We start from the raw sequence: 16,388 nt of genomic DNA on the forward strand, positions 1-16,388 counted from the left end.
TTCAGCAAAATGTCTGGTGAAACCGGTGGTGTGCGTGTGTTACCTGCACCAGTTGTTCAGTGTGTTGGTGCAGCTCCTCCAGAATGGGCAGGGTCTGGTCTGGAAGGCAGTGTTCTAGAATACGCTGGATCACTCTACAGCCGTAGGGGTGGGTGGAGAGGGCAAACACCTGCAGAGAGAGAGACACACCTGACATAACTGATGGTTCATTCACACACCCACACCAGTGAAAGACTGAAGAAAGCCAATTCTCAATGACCTACTTAACTAGACAAACAATCACTAACATTCACACAACTATCTCGTGAGTGGGAATGGAAACACGCAGGAATGTGGAAATTGGTACAATTGAAAAATCCAAGAGACCCATCCAATGTGACTAATATACAGACAATCTTTATGTGAGCTGATAAACCACAATATCTAGTGCATTAGCTCACTCTCCCACAGTCAGCTAAGCACAGGCACATTATTCTCTTTAAAAACACACACACTCTTTATGGTAATTTTTTACCTTTAGCCAGTGGATGGAAGATGGTTGCCGCTGGGCTGCTGTTGCCATTAACATGGTGACCCACGTGTTCCCTGCAGGCGATGTATGTATGTATGTATGTATGTATGTATGTATGTGTGTATGTGTGTATGTATGTATGTATGTGTGTATGTGTGTATGTGTGTGTGTGTGTGTGTGTGTGTGTGTGTGTGTGTGTGTGTGTGCACGTCACCCACCTGTCCCTTGAAGGCATCTATTATGAAGTGTAGTGCGTGGGGCTGAACACACTCAATACACTTCTGCACCACGTGGTTGCCGTTCTGATCCTTCACACACTTCAATACATGGCCGTCCAGCTCCCGCACCATCTCACTCTGTAACACAACACACACACACACAGGGTTAGAGATAGCTGAACACACCAAAGCACACAGTCTATAGTTGCTATTTGCTTGGAGGCTCCTCATACACAGACGATGTGCACACACAAACGGTAGTACAATACGTACTATAACTTGTTGGTCTGAGGGGATGAACTCCAGGGCCTTCTGGATGACTCTACAGCCATACATCTGCAGGGCCAGAGACAGGACATGACCCCTGATCCTCTCTGCTAGAGCCAGCTTTTGGTCCAGACTGCCAAACTACACAAAGAGGAAGACCGAGAGGGAGAGGAGAGAACAGCTAACAAACACTTCTGGATGATGTACAGTGCCTTCAAAAAAAGTATTCACACCCCTCAACTTTTCCCCATATTGTTGTGTTGCACCCTGAATTTAAAATGGACTAAATTGAGCTGTCACTGACCTACACACAATACTCCATAATGTCAAGGTGGAATTATGTTTTCAAAAATGTTTACAAATGAAAAGCTGAAATGTCTAGAGTCAATAAGCATTCAACCCCTTTGTTATGGCAAGCCTAAATTAGTTCAGGAATAAACATGTGTTTAACAAGTCCCATAAGTTGCATGGCCTGTGTGCAATAAGTGTTTATTAACATTATTTTTTTTAAATGACTACCTAACACCTGTACCCCACACACGCAATTATCTGTAAGCAGTGAATTTCAAACACAGATTTAACCACAAAAATCAGCGAGGATTTCCAAAGCGTCGTAAAGAAGGGCACCTATTGGTAGATTGGTAAAAATACAAAATTTAGACATTGAATATCGCTTTTAGCATGGTGAAGTTATTAATTACACTTTGGATGTATCAATACACCCAAAGATACAGGCGTCCTTCCTAACTCAGTTGCCGGAGAGGAAGGAAACCACTCAGGGATTTTACCGTGAGGCAATGGTGACTAAAACAGTTAGAGTTTAATGGCTGTGATAGGAGAAAACAGACGATGGATCAACAACATTGTAGTTACTCCACAATACTAACCTAATTGACAGAGTGAAAAAGGAAGCCAGTAAAGAAAAAACATATACCAAAATATGCATCCTGTTTGCAATAACGCACTAGAGCAATACTGCAAAAAAATGTGGCAAAGAAATTCACTTTATGTCCTGAATACAAAGCATTACTAAGGGGCAGATCCAACACATCACAGAGTACCACTCTTCATATTTTCAAGAATGGTGGCGGCTGCACCATGTTATGGGTATGCTTGTAAATCGGCAAGGAATATGGTTACAGGACAAAAAGAAACAGAATAGAGCTAAGCATAAGCAGAATCCTAGAGGAAAACCTGGTTGAGTGTGCTTTCCAACAGACACCGGGAGACAAATTCACCTTTCAGCAGGACAGTAACCTACAACCCAAGGCCAAACACACTGGAGTTGTTTATCAAGACGACATTGAATGTTCCTGAGTGGCCTAGTTAAAGTTAACTTAAATCTGCTTGAAAATCTATGCAAGACCTGAAAATGGCTGTCTATCAATGGCCAATCTGACAGAGATGGAAGAATTAAAAAATATAATAAAAATGGGAAAATATTCTACAATCCAGGTTTACAAAGCTCTTACAGAGACTAACTGCCAACAGTGATTACAGCTGTGAGTCTTTCTGGGTAAGTCTCTAAAATCCTGTTTTCACATTGTCATTATAGTGTAGAATTGTTTTTGTTTTTTCATTTTGAATTCAGGCTGTAACAACAAATGGGGAATAAGTCAGAGGGTATATATGAATACTGTCTGAAGGCATTGTAGCAGTCAAAACACACAATTTACACACAGAGACAGGCCTGTTAGAAATTAGCCCCCCCCACAATACACACAACTTTAAGAACTTCTGGATTAGGTGCCTGGCAAAAAACACACAACCCCGACCCCCCGTTATGTTGATGCCAACATAACGTTCACACAAACCTCAAAGAACTTCTGGATGACGTAGTTTCCGAAGACGTCGACCATGAGTTGATAGGCAGCCTGGAGGATCTCACTAAAGACTAGCTGACGCTCTGCTGAGCTGGCCCTCTCCAACTTCAACTGGATAAACCTGGAGGGGGATAATAGTTATTTTCATTATCATCTTTGAGGGATAAAACAGTTACCGGTTTCACGAGAAACCACGGTAAAATTCCCAACGATTAGTATTACCATTTCTAACTTTAATTATCTATTAAATCGTTTGATTACCGTGGTTTGAAAAACTCACGGTAAATACTGTCGAGCATCAACCAAAGTTAGCAACAGTCTGACGCAGATGCAGCATGCAACGTGGGTTTTGTTTTGTGTGAAAACATGGCAGAAAGTAGTGACAGCACTCCGGAGATTTTTCAGCCTTCTAAGAGGACCAAGTGGTTGTATTTTGGGTTTTACAAGAGTGCCGAGGGAAACTTAATCGAAGATGGTCACCCTGTCTGCAGAACCTGCAACACTTCAAATCTCTTGAGTGGTCTTCGTGACCACCACCCTCTACTTTATAGCGAATGCAAGGTCAATTAACTGTCAGCTCAATGGATGATGTGGTGACTTCGGAATGGGGAAAAATGCCATGGTTTGTCCGTCTAACTTGCTAATAGCTTGTCAATAATGTAAACTGAAGCTGTCAGAGTTATCTACTCTTGTAAAGACACTACACGTTGTTCTGCTGCTGTATGCATTGTGTCTGCAGACTCTATTCGCCCATTGCACACGATAACACGTTATGTAGTTTAGTTATCCAACCAACACATTTTGTTCATTTAAAATCTGTCAGTAGTCGACTTGGTTGTAAAAGTGTTCCAACTGGAGAAACACTATAGACTCCTATACAAAGACAATTGTTGGGCTCATATCAATTACTATCACTGTCTTCTTAAGACTCATTTGTATTTATGAAAATTGTGCATGGGGTCATTGCATATAGTCAAATGCAACACAGATGGACTGTGTGTGTGTGTAATAATAATAATAATAATAATCATAATAATAATAATAATAATAGTGACAACACCAATAATAATGCATTTGCTATTCCCTATTACAGAGTGGGTGTGCAACAGGCAAACCCAGTGATGCTATTGGTCCCTCATCTACAGTTGTGACAGACACTGAGCAAGCATTTAAAAAAGGCAGGCTGCTTACGCACCCACATCAAAAAAAATGCTCAGACCTCATTCCAGCCCTTTCATATTACATTGCAAAGGACATGATGCCATTTCAAACTGTTGAGAGGCCTGGCTTTCTGAGGCTGATAAAGGTTGCCATGCTGCTAATTTAATTTGTTGTTTGTTTATTGGATTGCTTACTTAAGGTTGTGTTCTTAAAACCTGCACTAGGGAAAATTTTACCTCATGGCCACAGTGCCATTTTTAAATGTTATTATTTTAATGGTTTATGCAAACAAAAAGTGCATAGTGCTGCTAATTGTATTTGTTGTTTGCTGGTTTTCAATATAAAACTTGGTGAAATTATTTCAGTGTATCAGTACTTTCTGAACATTTTCAGCACATTTTAACAATACCCCGAGAATACAGATAACCGCGATACTGATAATACAGCTAACCGCGATAATACAGATACAGATAACCGCGATAATACAGCTAACCGCGATAACAGCTAACCGCGATAATACAGCTAATGCAGCTAACCGCGATAATACAGCTAATCGTGATAATACAGCTAATACAGCTAACCGCGATAATACAGATACAGATAACCGCGATAATAAGGCTAACCGCGATAATACAGCTAACCGCGACAATACAGATAATACAGCTAACCGCGACAATACAGCTAATACAGCTAACCGCGACAATACAGCTAATACAGCTAACCGCGATAATACAGCTAATACAGCTAACCGCGACAATACAGCTAATACAGCTAACCGCGACAATACAGCTAATACAGCTAACCGCGACAATACAGCTAATGTAGCTAACCGCGACAATACAGCTAATGTAGCTAACCGCGATAATACAGCTAATGCAGCTAACCCCGATAATACAGCTAATACACCTAACCCCGATAATACAGCTAACCGCGATAATACAGATAACAGCTAACCGCGATAATACAGCTAACCGCGATAATACAGATAACAGCTAACCGCGATAATAAAGCTAACCTCGATAATACAGATAACAGCTAACCGCAATAATAAAGCTAACCGCGATAATACAGCTAACCGCGACAATACAGCTAACCGCGACAATACAGCTAACCGCGACAATACAGCTAACCGTGACAATACAGATAATACAGCTAACCACGACAACACAGAAAATACAGCTAACCACGTCAATACAGCTAACCGCGATATATAATAGCTAACCGCGATAATACAACTAACCGCGATAATACAGCTAACCGCGATAATACAGCTAACCGCGCTAATAAAGATAATACAGCTAACCTCAATAATACAGATAACAGCTAACCGCGATAATAAAGCTAACCGCGATACAGATAATACAACTAACCATAAAACAGATAAGGCTAACAGCGACAATACAGCTAACCGCAACAATACAGATAATACAGCTAACCGCGACAATACAGATAATAAAGCTAACCGCGATAATACAGCTAACCGCGACAATACAGCTAACCGCGACAATACAGCTAACCGCGACAATACAGCTAACCGCGACAATACAGCTAATACAGCTAACCGTGACAATACAGATAATACAGCTAACCACGACAACACAGAAAATACAGCTAACCACGTCAATACAGCTAACCGCGATATATAATAGCTAACCGCGATAATACAACTAACCGCGATAATACAGCTAACCGCGATAATACAGCTAACCGCGCTAATAAAGATAATACAGCTAACCTCAATAATACAGATAACAGCTAACCGCGATAATAAAGCTAACCGCGATAATACAGATAATACAACTAACCATAAAACAGATAAGGCTAACCGCGACAATACAGCTAACCGCAACAATACAGATAATACAGCTAACCGCGACAATACAGATAATAAAGCTAACCGCGACAATACATATAATACAGCTAACCGCGATAATACAGCTAACCGCGATAATACAGATAATACAGCTAACTGCGACAATACAGATAATACAGCTAACCATGACAATACAGATAATACAGCTAACCGCGACAATACAGCTAACTGCGATAATACAGCTAACCACGATAATACAGATAATACAGCTAACCGCAATAATACAGCTAACCACGATAATACAGCTAACTGCGATAATACAGATAATACAGCTAACCGCAATAATTTTGGTCACTATAATCGCGATATTACATTTTCATACGGTTTCATCTCTAGATTCAACATGTTCCTATATTTCTGCATTGGCAATGTAAGCTCCAAAACTTTCCAAGCCAATAAAGTGTATTGAATTGCATTGAGGGGATTGAGTAATAAAGAGAGAACGGGAGGAAAGAGAGACAGGGATGAGGAGAGAGGGATGAGGAGAGAGATGAAAGACATGAGAAAGAGGAAATGACACCATGGTAGAACATTCCAGTTGTAAAAGACATGTAGGTAGACCCAGCATCCAAGCAGACAACATCTGGAGTCCATCATTGAGGATGAGACAGTAGGTCTATGTTTTGGTACTGGACAGGAGTGATGAGAGATTATTGAGAGATTATACCTGCTGCCGTGCTGGTCCTGACTGAACTCCATGATGTGTGTGTCTCTACCTGCTGCCGTGCTGGTCCTGGCTGAACTCCATGATGTGTGTGTCTCTACCTGCTGCCGTGCTGGTCCTGGCTGAACTCCATGATGTGTGTGTCTCTACCTGCTGCCGTGCTGGTCCTAACTGAACTCCATGATGTGTGTGTCTCTACCTGCTGCCGTGCTGGTCCTGGCTGAACTCCATGATGTGTGTGTCTCTACCTGCTGCCGTGCTGGTCCTAACTGAACTCCATGATGTGTGTGTCTCTACCTGCTGCCGTGCTGGTCCTAACTGAACTCCATGATGTGTGTGTCTCTACCTGCTGCCGTGCTGGTCCTGGCTGAACTCCATGATGTGTGTGTCTCTACCTGCTGCCGTGCTGGTCCTGGCTGAACTCCATGATGTGTGTGTCTCTACCTGCTGCCGTGCTGGTCCTAACTGAACTCCATGATGTGTGTGTCTCTACCTGCTGCCGTGCTGGTCCTGGCTGAACTCCATGATGTGTGTGTCTCTACCTGCTGCCGTGCTGGTCCTAACTGAACTCCATGATGTGTGTGTCTCTACCTGCTGCCGTTCTGGTCCTGGCTGAACTCCATGATGTGTGTGTCTACCTGCTGCCGTGCTGGTCCTGGCTGAACTCCATGATGTGTGTGTCTCTACCTGCTGCCATGCTGGTCCTAACTGAACTCCATGATGTGTGTGTCTCTACCTGCTGCCATGCTGGTCCTGACTGAACTCCATGATGTGCCCAGCAATCTCTCTCAGCTGCAAGTTGGGGTAGCGGTTGTTCCGGAAGTCTTCCAGGAGCCGGCTCCGCCCTGACGGCATCACATCCGACATTCCGTAACGTAGCCGTGACGATGGGAAGAGCTGGCTGCTGGGAGAGAAGAGGGAGGAGCCAGAACTGGCACTGCGATACTTGGCCTCCGCCCCCGGAGCAGCAGAAATGAAACGACCGCTGCCATTGGTCAAACCTCCTGTGGGGAGGGTTCAGAGAGTAGTGATAGTTAGTACTGGTTGGATAACATAATAATAACACTGATAGAATGTTATAATATACTAACCCTAAAAATACAATGCAAGTTATGTCAGCATTTTAATAGACTTCGTCACTCACCCAGGTTGAGGTTGGATGAGGAGCTGTGATTGGACAGAGATGGGGGTGGGGTTAGGGAGTGGGAGGGGCCTTGGTTGGGCAGGGGCATTCCGACAGGCCCGGGGGAGGAGCTAAAGCCAAGGGTTCCGTTGTAGAACCCCCCGTGACCAATGGGAGTGAGACTCGACTGTGTGCGTTTGTACAAGTCACTACTGCCGGTCAGAGAGTCACGACGAGAACCACTTCCACCACTGGAGTTAGCCACTGGAGGGAGACAGAGAGACCATTAAACATACACACACACACACACAGCGGTCACTACAGTTGGCCTGTAGAGGAAGTTATACACAGAGGACAGGCTACAGACAGTTAAACACAATGAGAAGCCTCTCCATCCAGCCTACTGAATATCAGCCTTGGGTTGCACATGGATAGAGAGGGAGAGAGATGAGACAATAAAACACCACACACACACACCTGCGGTCCCAAAGCCTCCCAGCGTAGCTCCCAATGTTGCTCCCAGTGAAGAGTTGCTCTGACCGAACCCCAGAGAGGCAGAGCCAGGGCCTGGCTGGGCGGAGCCTGTAAAGAAAACAACATATCACCTTCGTTAATCTACATTTGTTTCGGAATTTAAATGAAATGAAATATTTGCACACACATTTTAGCCACGTTCCAGGCTGACTACATTGCAGACCCCTGCGGGATCTAACGTCTGGATAGATATTTGACATATCCACTAAACTCGTAATAATATAGGAATCTGATGCCTGATTGTGAAGTCGATGAAATGGCATGCATCCATTGAAACGTCTGCAATGTAGTTCGCCTGGAACACAACATCTGTCAATTCACCCGTTTTGTTTTCACTCACAGTACGTTGTTTGGCTACCTTGAGAGAAGAGGGAGGAGCTCTGGGAGGAGTTGCTGAGAGAGGAGGATCCATAAAAGGAGTTTCCTGACATAGCCCCTCCCCCCTGCTGCTGAGGCTGCTGGGATTGCATGCCTCGGAACGGACCATTGGCCCCGCCTCCCATACCGCCGTTAGCCCCGCCACCCGCAGCTGCTGCAGCCGCAACTGGAGGCAGAGCGAGAGTGAGGCAGAGCGAGAGGGGGGCAGAGCGAGAGGGGGGCAGAGCGAGAGGGGGGCAGAGCGAGAGGGGGGCAGAGCGAGAGGGGGGCAGAGCGAGAGGGGGGCAGAGCGAGAGGGGGGCAGAGCGAGAGGGGGGCAGAGCGAGAGTGGGGCAGAGCGAGAGTGGGGCAGAGCGAGAGTGGGGCAGAGCGAGAGTGGGGCAGAGCGAGAGTGGGGCAGAGCGAGAGTGAGGCAGAGCGAGAGGGGGGCAGAGCGAGAGGGGGGCAGAGCGAGAGGGGGGCAGAGCGAGAGGGGGGCAGAGCGAGAGGGGGGCAGAGCGAGAGGGGGGCAGAGCGAGAGAGGGGCAGAGCGAGAGGGGGGCAGAGCGAGAGAGGCAGAGCGAGAGAGGGGCAGAGCGAGAGAGGCAGAGCGAGAGAGGGGCAGAGCGAGAGAGGCAGAGCGAGAGGGCGAGAGAGGCAGAGCGAGAGAGCGAGGCAGAGCGAGAGAGCGCGAGAGAGAGAGGCAGAGCGAGAGAGCGCGAGAGAGAGGCAGAGCGAGAGAGCGAGGCAGAGAGAGAACGAGAGAGCGAGGCAGAGCGAGAGAGCGAGGCAGAGCGAGAGAGCGAGGCAGAGCGAGAGAGCGAGGCAGAGCGAGAGAGAGAGGCAGAGCGAGAGAGAGAGGCAGAGCGAGAGAGAGAGGCAGAGCGAGAGAGAGAGGCAGAGCGAGAGAGCGAGAGAGAGGCAGAGCGAGAGAGCGAGAGAGAGGCAGAGCGAGAGAGCGAGGCAGAGCGAGAGAGCGAGGCAGAGCGAGAGAGCGAGGCAGAGCGAGAGAGCGAGGCAGAGCGAGAGTGCGAGAGAGCGGCAGAGCGAGAGAGCGGCAGAGCGAGAGAGCGGCAGAGCGAGAGAGCGGCAGAGCGAGAGAGCGGCAGAGCGAGAGAGCGGCAGAGCGAGAGAGCGAGAGAGCGAGGCAGAGCGAGGCAGAGCGAGAGGCAGAGCGAGAGAGCGAGAGAGAGGCAGAGCGAGAGAGAGGCAGAGCGAGAGAGAGGCAGAGCGAGAGAGAGGCAGAGCGAGAGAGAGGCAGAGAGAGAGAGCGGCAGAGCGAGAGAGCGAGAGAGAGCGGCAGAGCGAGAGAGAGCGGCAGAGCGAGAGAGAGCGGCAGAGCGAGAGAGAGTGGCAGAGCGGCAGAGCAAGAAAGAGCGGCAGAGCGAGAGAGCAAGAGAGAGAGGCAGAGCGAGAGAGCGAGAGAGAGAGGCAGAGCGAGAGAGCGAGAGAGAGAGGCAGAGCGAGAGAGCGAGAGAGAGAGGCAGAGCGAGAGAGCGAGAGAGGCAGAGCGAGAGAGAGAGGCAGAGCAAGAGAGCGAAGCAGAGCGAGAGAGCGAGAGGCAGAGCGAGAGAGAGGCAAAGCGAGAGAGGCAGAGCGAGAGAGAGGCAGAGCGAGAGAGCGAGAGAGAGGCAGAGCGAGAGAGAGGCAGAGCGAGAGAGAGGCAGAACGAGAGAGGCAGAGCGAGAGAGAGGCAGAGCGAGAGAGCGAGAGAGAGAGAGAGAGGCAGAGCGAGAGAGAGAGAGGCAGAGCGAGAGAGAGAGAGGCAGAGCGAGGTAGAGAGAGGCAGAGCGAGGTAGAGAGAGAGAGGGGTAGAGAGAGGGGTAGGGGTAGAGAGAGGGGTAGGGGTAGAGAGAGGGGTAGAGAGAGTATTTTTAAAATGTTCTTAACCTTTATTTAACTCAGAAGGTCAGTTTAGAACAAATTCTTATTTGCAATGATGGCCTACTGGGGAACAGTGGGTTAACTGCCTTGTTCAGGGCGCAGAACGACAGATTTTTACCTTGTCAGCTCAGGGATTCAATTCAGCAACCTTTTTGGTTACTGACCCAACACTCTAACCACTAGGCTACCTGCCTCTAACCTCTAGGCTACCTGCCTCTAACCTCTAGGCTACCTGCCTCTAACCTCTAGGCTACCTGCCTCTAACCTCTAGGCTACCTGCCTCTAACCTCTAGGCTACCTGCCTCTAACCTCTAGGCTACCTGCCTCTAACCTCTAGGCTACCTGCCTCTAACCTCTAGGCTACCTGCCTCTAACCTCTAGGCTACCTGCCACCCCAGATGGAATGACAGTGTAAATGGAGGAGTGTGTTACCTGCTTGTGCAGCGGATGGAGAGATAATAACTGAGCCAGCGGGGGCCATGAGGCGTACAGGTCCACTCCTAGATCCTGTGTTGACCACTAGCGCCCCCGTCTGGTCATAGTAGGCAGCTGGAGCCAGCATGGGATAGCCTGCAGAGAGAAACACGAGTTAGACCAGCATTTCCCAAACTCAGTCCTCGGGACCCCAAGGTGTGCACGTTTTTTTTCTTCCCCCCAACACTGCACAGCTGATTCAAAACTTGATGATTAGTTGATCATTTGAACCAGCTGTGTAGTGCTGAGGCAAAAACCTAAACGTGCACCCTCGGGGTCCCGAGGACCGAGTTTGGGAAAACTTGTGTTTGACCTGTGTGTGTGTCTCTGAATGTCCGTAAACCGGTAATTGCCGGCTTTTGGCAGGTAAAAAAACTAAAGGCCGATAAATAAAATTGATGCTGGCGATAGGGATAGTGCTTTTTAATTAATTGATGGAAATACAAGTCAACGGAAAAACATTTGACAGTAATGCTTATGGGTCTAACGGTTAATTTGCATAATTTGGGGTGAAATGTGCTTTTATAAACCCAGTCATTATGCAACAACTCTAAAATAAATAACTTATTAAAAACGGTTTTGATCACCACAATTAAAGAGCTACTATTTGTATTTCTCAACTAGTGTGCCTCCCATTCATATGCAATAGGCAAGGATGGGCATGTTATCAGAGCGTCACCCACCGCTTTGCAATGTGAGCTGCAGGTAGGATGCATTTTGAAAACTGAACATTTCACTTCATATTATGAGGCATGTCTTACCTTGCTTAAAAGTAGCCGAGCCAAAATCTGACCATGGAACCATGGAGGCAATTATTTTATAAAGACTTCCTTTCATATTCCATTGAAACCAGCATTTCTCTTGGTTTTCCTATCACCTTTCTTTCTTTGTAGGGAAAAGCCAAACGCACAATCCTAGTCATATTAGCAAACCATCCTAGTTGTTGCACCTTTAGATTCTCCCTCTAAGTCTCTAGTAGAGATTTTCATCTCATCAGGTGCACTGTTAAGAACGGTGTTTCCCCACGAATTGCATTTTGGAAAATGTTTGAAAATTGTCTACTTCATTACAGGAGTTGCATATTCTGTTTAGATTATGGTAATTAATCTAAACGTGATTTGTCATTCTGAGTACTGTCGGTGGACGACCTAATGGGTTACACACCCAATGCATATGGTTCAGGTAAATTTCTGAAATGGCCGGTAAATTAAAATATTCCCGGGTTACGTTGCCTGGGGCAACAGAAACCTGGTGTGTATTTGTGCGTATGCAGGCACAAGCATGTGAGTGTCTGTATGCGTCTCACCAGGCACGCCGGCCGCCAGCCCCTGTCCGAAGGCGAGCGCCGAGTTGACAGCTGCGGCGGAGATCAGCTGGTCATTCTGCTGACCCTGTGGACCTTGGCTAGGGGTCAGGGGTCTCTGGTTACCGCCCCCACGCATTACCTAAGAAACACAGGATACACAAAGCAATAGCCAATAAGAGGGCAGAGGGTCTGAAACTGGTGTTATCCTTAGTAAAATGCCATGGACACAACGTGACTGGCCAAATAATGTGCATGATTGCATCAATAATTACTCTATGCATGTTGAAACAATCTACAACCACAAAGTGGTGAGCATTGAAAGACAGGCAAAAAATGTCTGACAGAAGATTTATCTAATAGGAGAGCAGTTGAGGAGAGGTCTAGCCAATAGGAAGCCACTGACCTGTTGTTGGTTCTGCTGGTTCTGTCCTTGAGCCTGTTGATTGGCTGAGTTGTTGGCAGCTGCAGCCTGTTGCTGGAACAGATTAGCTGGATACACTCCCCATGGAGTCACCCCGTAGTACTGAGGAGGCATCACCGCTGGGCCTGAATACACACACGGTAAGTTGGTTGGCACATACAATGCCAGAATAGTGGGTTCAATTCCTTGGAGTATGCATATGTAAAAAGTATGCACGCATGACTGCAAGTTGCTAAATTATACAGTTGAAGTCGGAAGTTTACATACACCTTGGCCAAATACATTTAAACTCAGTTTCACAATTCCTGACATTCAATCCTAGTAAAAATGTCCTGTCTTAGGTCAGTTAAGATAAACACTTTATTTTAAGAATGTGAAATGTCAGAATAATAGTAGAGAGAATGATTTATTTCAGCTTTTATTTCTTTCATCACAATCCCAGTGGGTCAGAAGTTTATACACACTCAATTAGTATTTGGTAGCATTGCCTTTAAATTGTTTAACTTGGGTCAAACGTTTTAGGTAGCCTTCCACAAGCTTCCCACAATAAGTTGGGTGAATTTTGGCCCATTACACCAGCTGTCAGGAGGAACTGAGTCAGGTTTGTAAGCCTTCTTGCTCGCAAATGCTTTTTCAGTTCTGCCCACAAATGTTCTATAGCATTGAGGTCAGGGCTATGATGGCCACTCCAATACCTTGATTTGTTGTCCTTAATCAATAACTTTGGAAGTATGCTTGGGGTCATTGTTCATTTGGAAGACCCATTCTCTCTCATGTCTTGAGATGTTGCTTTAATATATACACATAATTTCCTTACCTCATGATGCCACCTATTTTGTGAAGTGCACCAGTCCCTCCTGCAGCAAAGCCCCCCACAACATGATGCTGCCACCCCCGTGCTTCACGGTTAGGATGGTGTTCTTTGGCTTGCAAGCATCCTTCTTTTTCCTCCAAACATAACAATGGTCATTATGGCAAAAGAGTTCTATGTTTGTTTCATCAGACCAGAGAACATTTCTCCAAAAAAATACAATCTTTCTCCCCATGTGCAGTTGCAAACCGTAGTCTGGCTTTTTTAATGGCGGTTTTGGAGCAGTGGCTTCTTCCTTGCTGAGTGGCCTTTCAGGTTATGTCGATATAGGACTCGTTTCACTGTGGATATAGATACTTTTGTACCTGTTTCCTCCAGCATCTTCACAAGGTCCTTTGCTGCTGTTCTGGGATTGATTTGCACCTTTCACGACAAAGTACGTTCATCTCTAGGAGACAGAACGTGTCTCCTTCCTGAGCAGTATGATGGCTGCGTGGTCCCATGGTGTTTATACTTGCATACTATTGTTTGTACAGATGAACGTGGTACCTTCAAGTGTTTGGAAATTGCTCACAAGGACGAACCAGACTTGTGGCGGTCTACAATTTTTTTTATGAGGTCTTGGCTGATTTCTTTAGATTTTTCCATGATGTCAAGCAAAGAGGCAGGTAGGGCTTGAAATACATCCACAGGTACACCTCCAATTGACTCAAATAATGTAAATTAGCCTATCAGAAGCTTATAAAGCAATGACAATTTTCTGGATTTTCCAAGCTGTTTAAAGTTACAGTCAACTTAGTGTATGTAAACTTAACCCACTGGAATTGTGATGCACTGAATTATAAGTGAAATAATCTGTTAACAATTGTTGGAAAAATTACTTGTGCCATGCAAAGTAGATGTCCTAACCGACTTGCCAAAACTATAGTTCGTTAACAATATATTTGTGCAGTGGTTGAAAAACAAGTTTTAAAAACTCCAACCTAAGTGTATGTAAACGTCCGACTTCAACTGTATATATAAACTCATCAAAAAAACAAAACGTCCCCTCACTGTCAACTGCGTTCATTTTCAGCAAACTTAACATGTGTAAATATTTGTATGAACATAACAAGATTCAACAACAGACAAACTGAACAAGTTCCACAGGTATGTGACTAACAGAAATTGAATAATGTGCCCCTGAACAAAATCAAAAGTAAAAGTCAGTATCTGGTGTGGCCACCAGCTGCATTAAGTACTGCAGTGCATCTCCTCCTCATGGACTGCAACAGATTTGCCAGTACTTGCTGTGAGATGTTACCCCACTCTTCCACCAAGGCACCTGCAAGTTCCCAGAAATTTCGGTCCTAGCCCTCACCCTCCGATCCAACAGGATTGAGATCCGGGCTCTTCGCTGGCCATGGCAGAACACTGACATTCCTGTCTTGCAGGAAATCACACACAGAACGAGCAGTACGGCCGGTGGCATTGTCATGCTGGAGGGTCATATCAGGATGAGCCTGCAGGAAGGGTACCACATGAGGGAGGAGGATGTCTTTCCTGTAACGCAGGCTCAGTCCGATGATGCTGTGACACACCGCCCCAGACCCTCCACCTCCAAATCGATCCTGCTCCAGAGTACAGGCCTCGGTGTAACACTCATTCTTTCAACAATAAATGTGAATCCGACCATCACTCCTGGTGAGACAAAAGCGCAACTCGTCTGTGAAGATAACTTTTTGCCAGTCCTGTCTGGTCCAGCGACGGTGGGTTTGTGCCCATAGGCGACGTCATTGCTGGTGATGTCTGGTGAGGACCTGTCTTTCAACAGGCCTACAAGCCCTCAGTCCAGCCTCTCTCAGCCCATTACGGACAGTCTGAGCACTGATGGAGGGATTGTGCGTTCCTGGTGTAACTCGGGCAGTTGTTGTTGCCATCCTGTACCTGTCCCGAAGGTATGATGTTCAGCTGTACCAATCCTGTGCAGTTGTTGTTACACGTGGTCTGCCACTGTGAGGACGATCAGTTGTCCGTCCGGTCTCCCTGTAGCGCCGTCTTAGGCGTCTCACAGTACGGATATTGCAATTTATTGCCCTGGCCACATCTGCAGTTCTCATGCCTCCTTACAGCATGCCTAAGGCACATTCACGCAGATGAGCAGGGACCCTGGGCATCTTTCTTTTGGTGTTTTTCAGAGTCAGTAGAAAGGCCTCTTTAGTGTTTTAAGTTTTCATAAATGTGACCTTAATTGCCTACCGTCTGTAAGTGTCTTAACGACCGTTCCACAGGTGCATGTTCATCAATTGTTTACGGTTCACTGAACAAGCATGGGAACAGTGTTTAACACCTGTTGAGGCTAGGGGGCAGTATTTTCACTTTTGGATGAAGGGCCTGCCCAGAGTAAACTGCCTCCTACTCTTTCCCAGATGGGAATATATGCATATTATTATTACCTGTGGATAGAAACCACTCTGAAGTTTCTAAAACTGTTTGAATTATGTCTGTGAGTATAACAGAACTCATATGGCAGACAAAAACCTGAGAAGAAATCCAAACAGGAAGTGAGAACTCAATTTAGAAAACAGTGCCATTGGATGTCAACCTTAGATATGGATGAGAATGCACCTCCTAGGGCTTCCACAAGATGTCACCGTCTTTAGATTCTGGTTGTATGATTCTACTATAAAGGTGGGGCTCATAATAGCTCTTTGAGTAGGTGGTCTGGCAGAAAGCCTCTGTTTCATTACGCGCGGTCACGAGAGAGTGTTCTTGCGTTCCTATGCTTTTCTTCAGACAATGAAATTCTCCGGTTGGAACCTTATTGCTGATTAATGTTTAAAACATTCTAAATATGGATTGCATACATCATTTGACTTGTTTCTACGACCTGTAACGGAACTTTTTAAGTTTTTGTCTGGAGGAATTGCTCGTGCTTTTTGAGGTTTGAATGCTGGGCTGAACAAGCTAACAACAAGTGGC

The 16,388-nt window shown here is 46.1% G+C and overlaps 1 protein-coding gene across 4 annotated transcripts in view; it reads right to left on the bottom strand.

Moving 5' to 3' along the window:
- The window catches only part of pum1 (pumilio RNA-binding family member 1), a 36,943-nt gene that overhangs the window by 4,117 nt on the left and 16,438 nt on the right, over window positions 1–16,388 (bottom strand). For 2 of the 4 annotated variants that reach the window (XM_036953143.1, XM_036953142.1), the window contains 11 exons: window positions 12,599–12,741; window positions 12,196–12,334; window positions 10,848–10,985; window positions 8,533–8,718; window positions 8,118–8,222; window positions 7,662–7,904; window positions 7,254–7,521; window positions 2,811–2,940; window positions 1,003–1,137; window positions 730–867; window positions 44–169 (listed from right to left, as the gene is read on the bottom strand). In XM_036953143.1, the coding sequence (XP_036809038.1) occupies window positions 44–169; window positions 730–867; window positions 1,003–1,137; window positions 2,811–2,940; window positions 7,254–7,521; window positions 7,662–7,904; window positions 8,118–8,222; window positions 8,533–8,718; window positions 10,848–10,985; window positions 12,196–12,334; window positions 12,599–12,741 (1,751 nt within the window). Of the gene's footprint in view, window positions 1–43; window positions 170–729; window positions 868–1,002; window positions 1,138–2,810; window positions 2,941–7,253; window positions 7,522–7,661; window positions 7,905–8,117; window positions 8,223–8,514; window positions 8,719–10,847; window positions 10,986–12,195; window positions 12,335–12,598; window positions 12,742–16,388 lie in introns of all 4 variants that reach the window. The other 2 variants (XM_036953141.1, XM_036953140.1) reach the window with 1 other exon arrangement.

This window comes from Oncorhynchus mykiss, chromosome 18 (genome assembly GCF_013265735.2).
Source record: "Oncorhynchus mykiss isolate Arlee chromosome 18, USDA_OmykA_1.1, whole genome shotgun sequence".
NCBI lineage: Eukaryota > Metazoa > Chordata > Actinopteri > Salmoniformes > Salmonidae > Oncorhynchus > Oncorhynchus mykiss.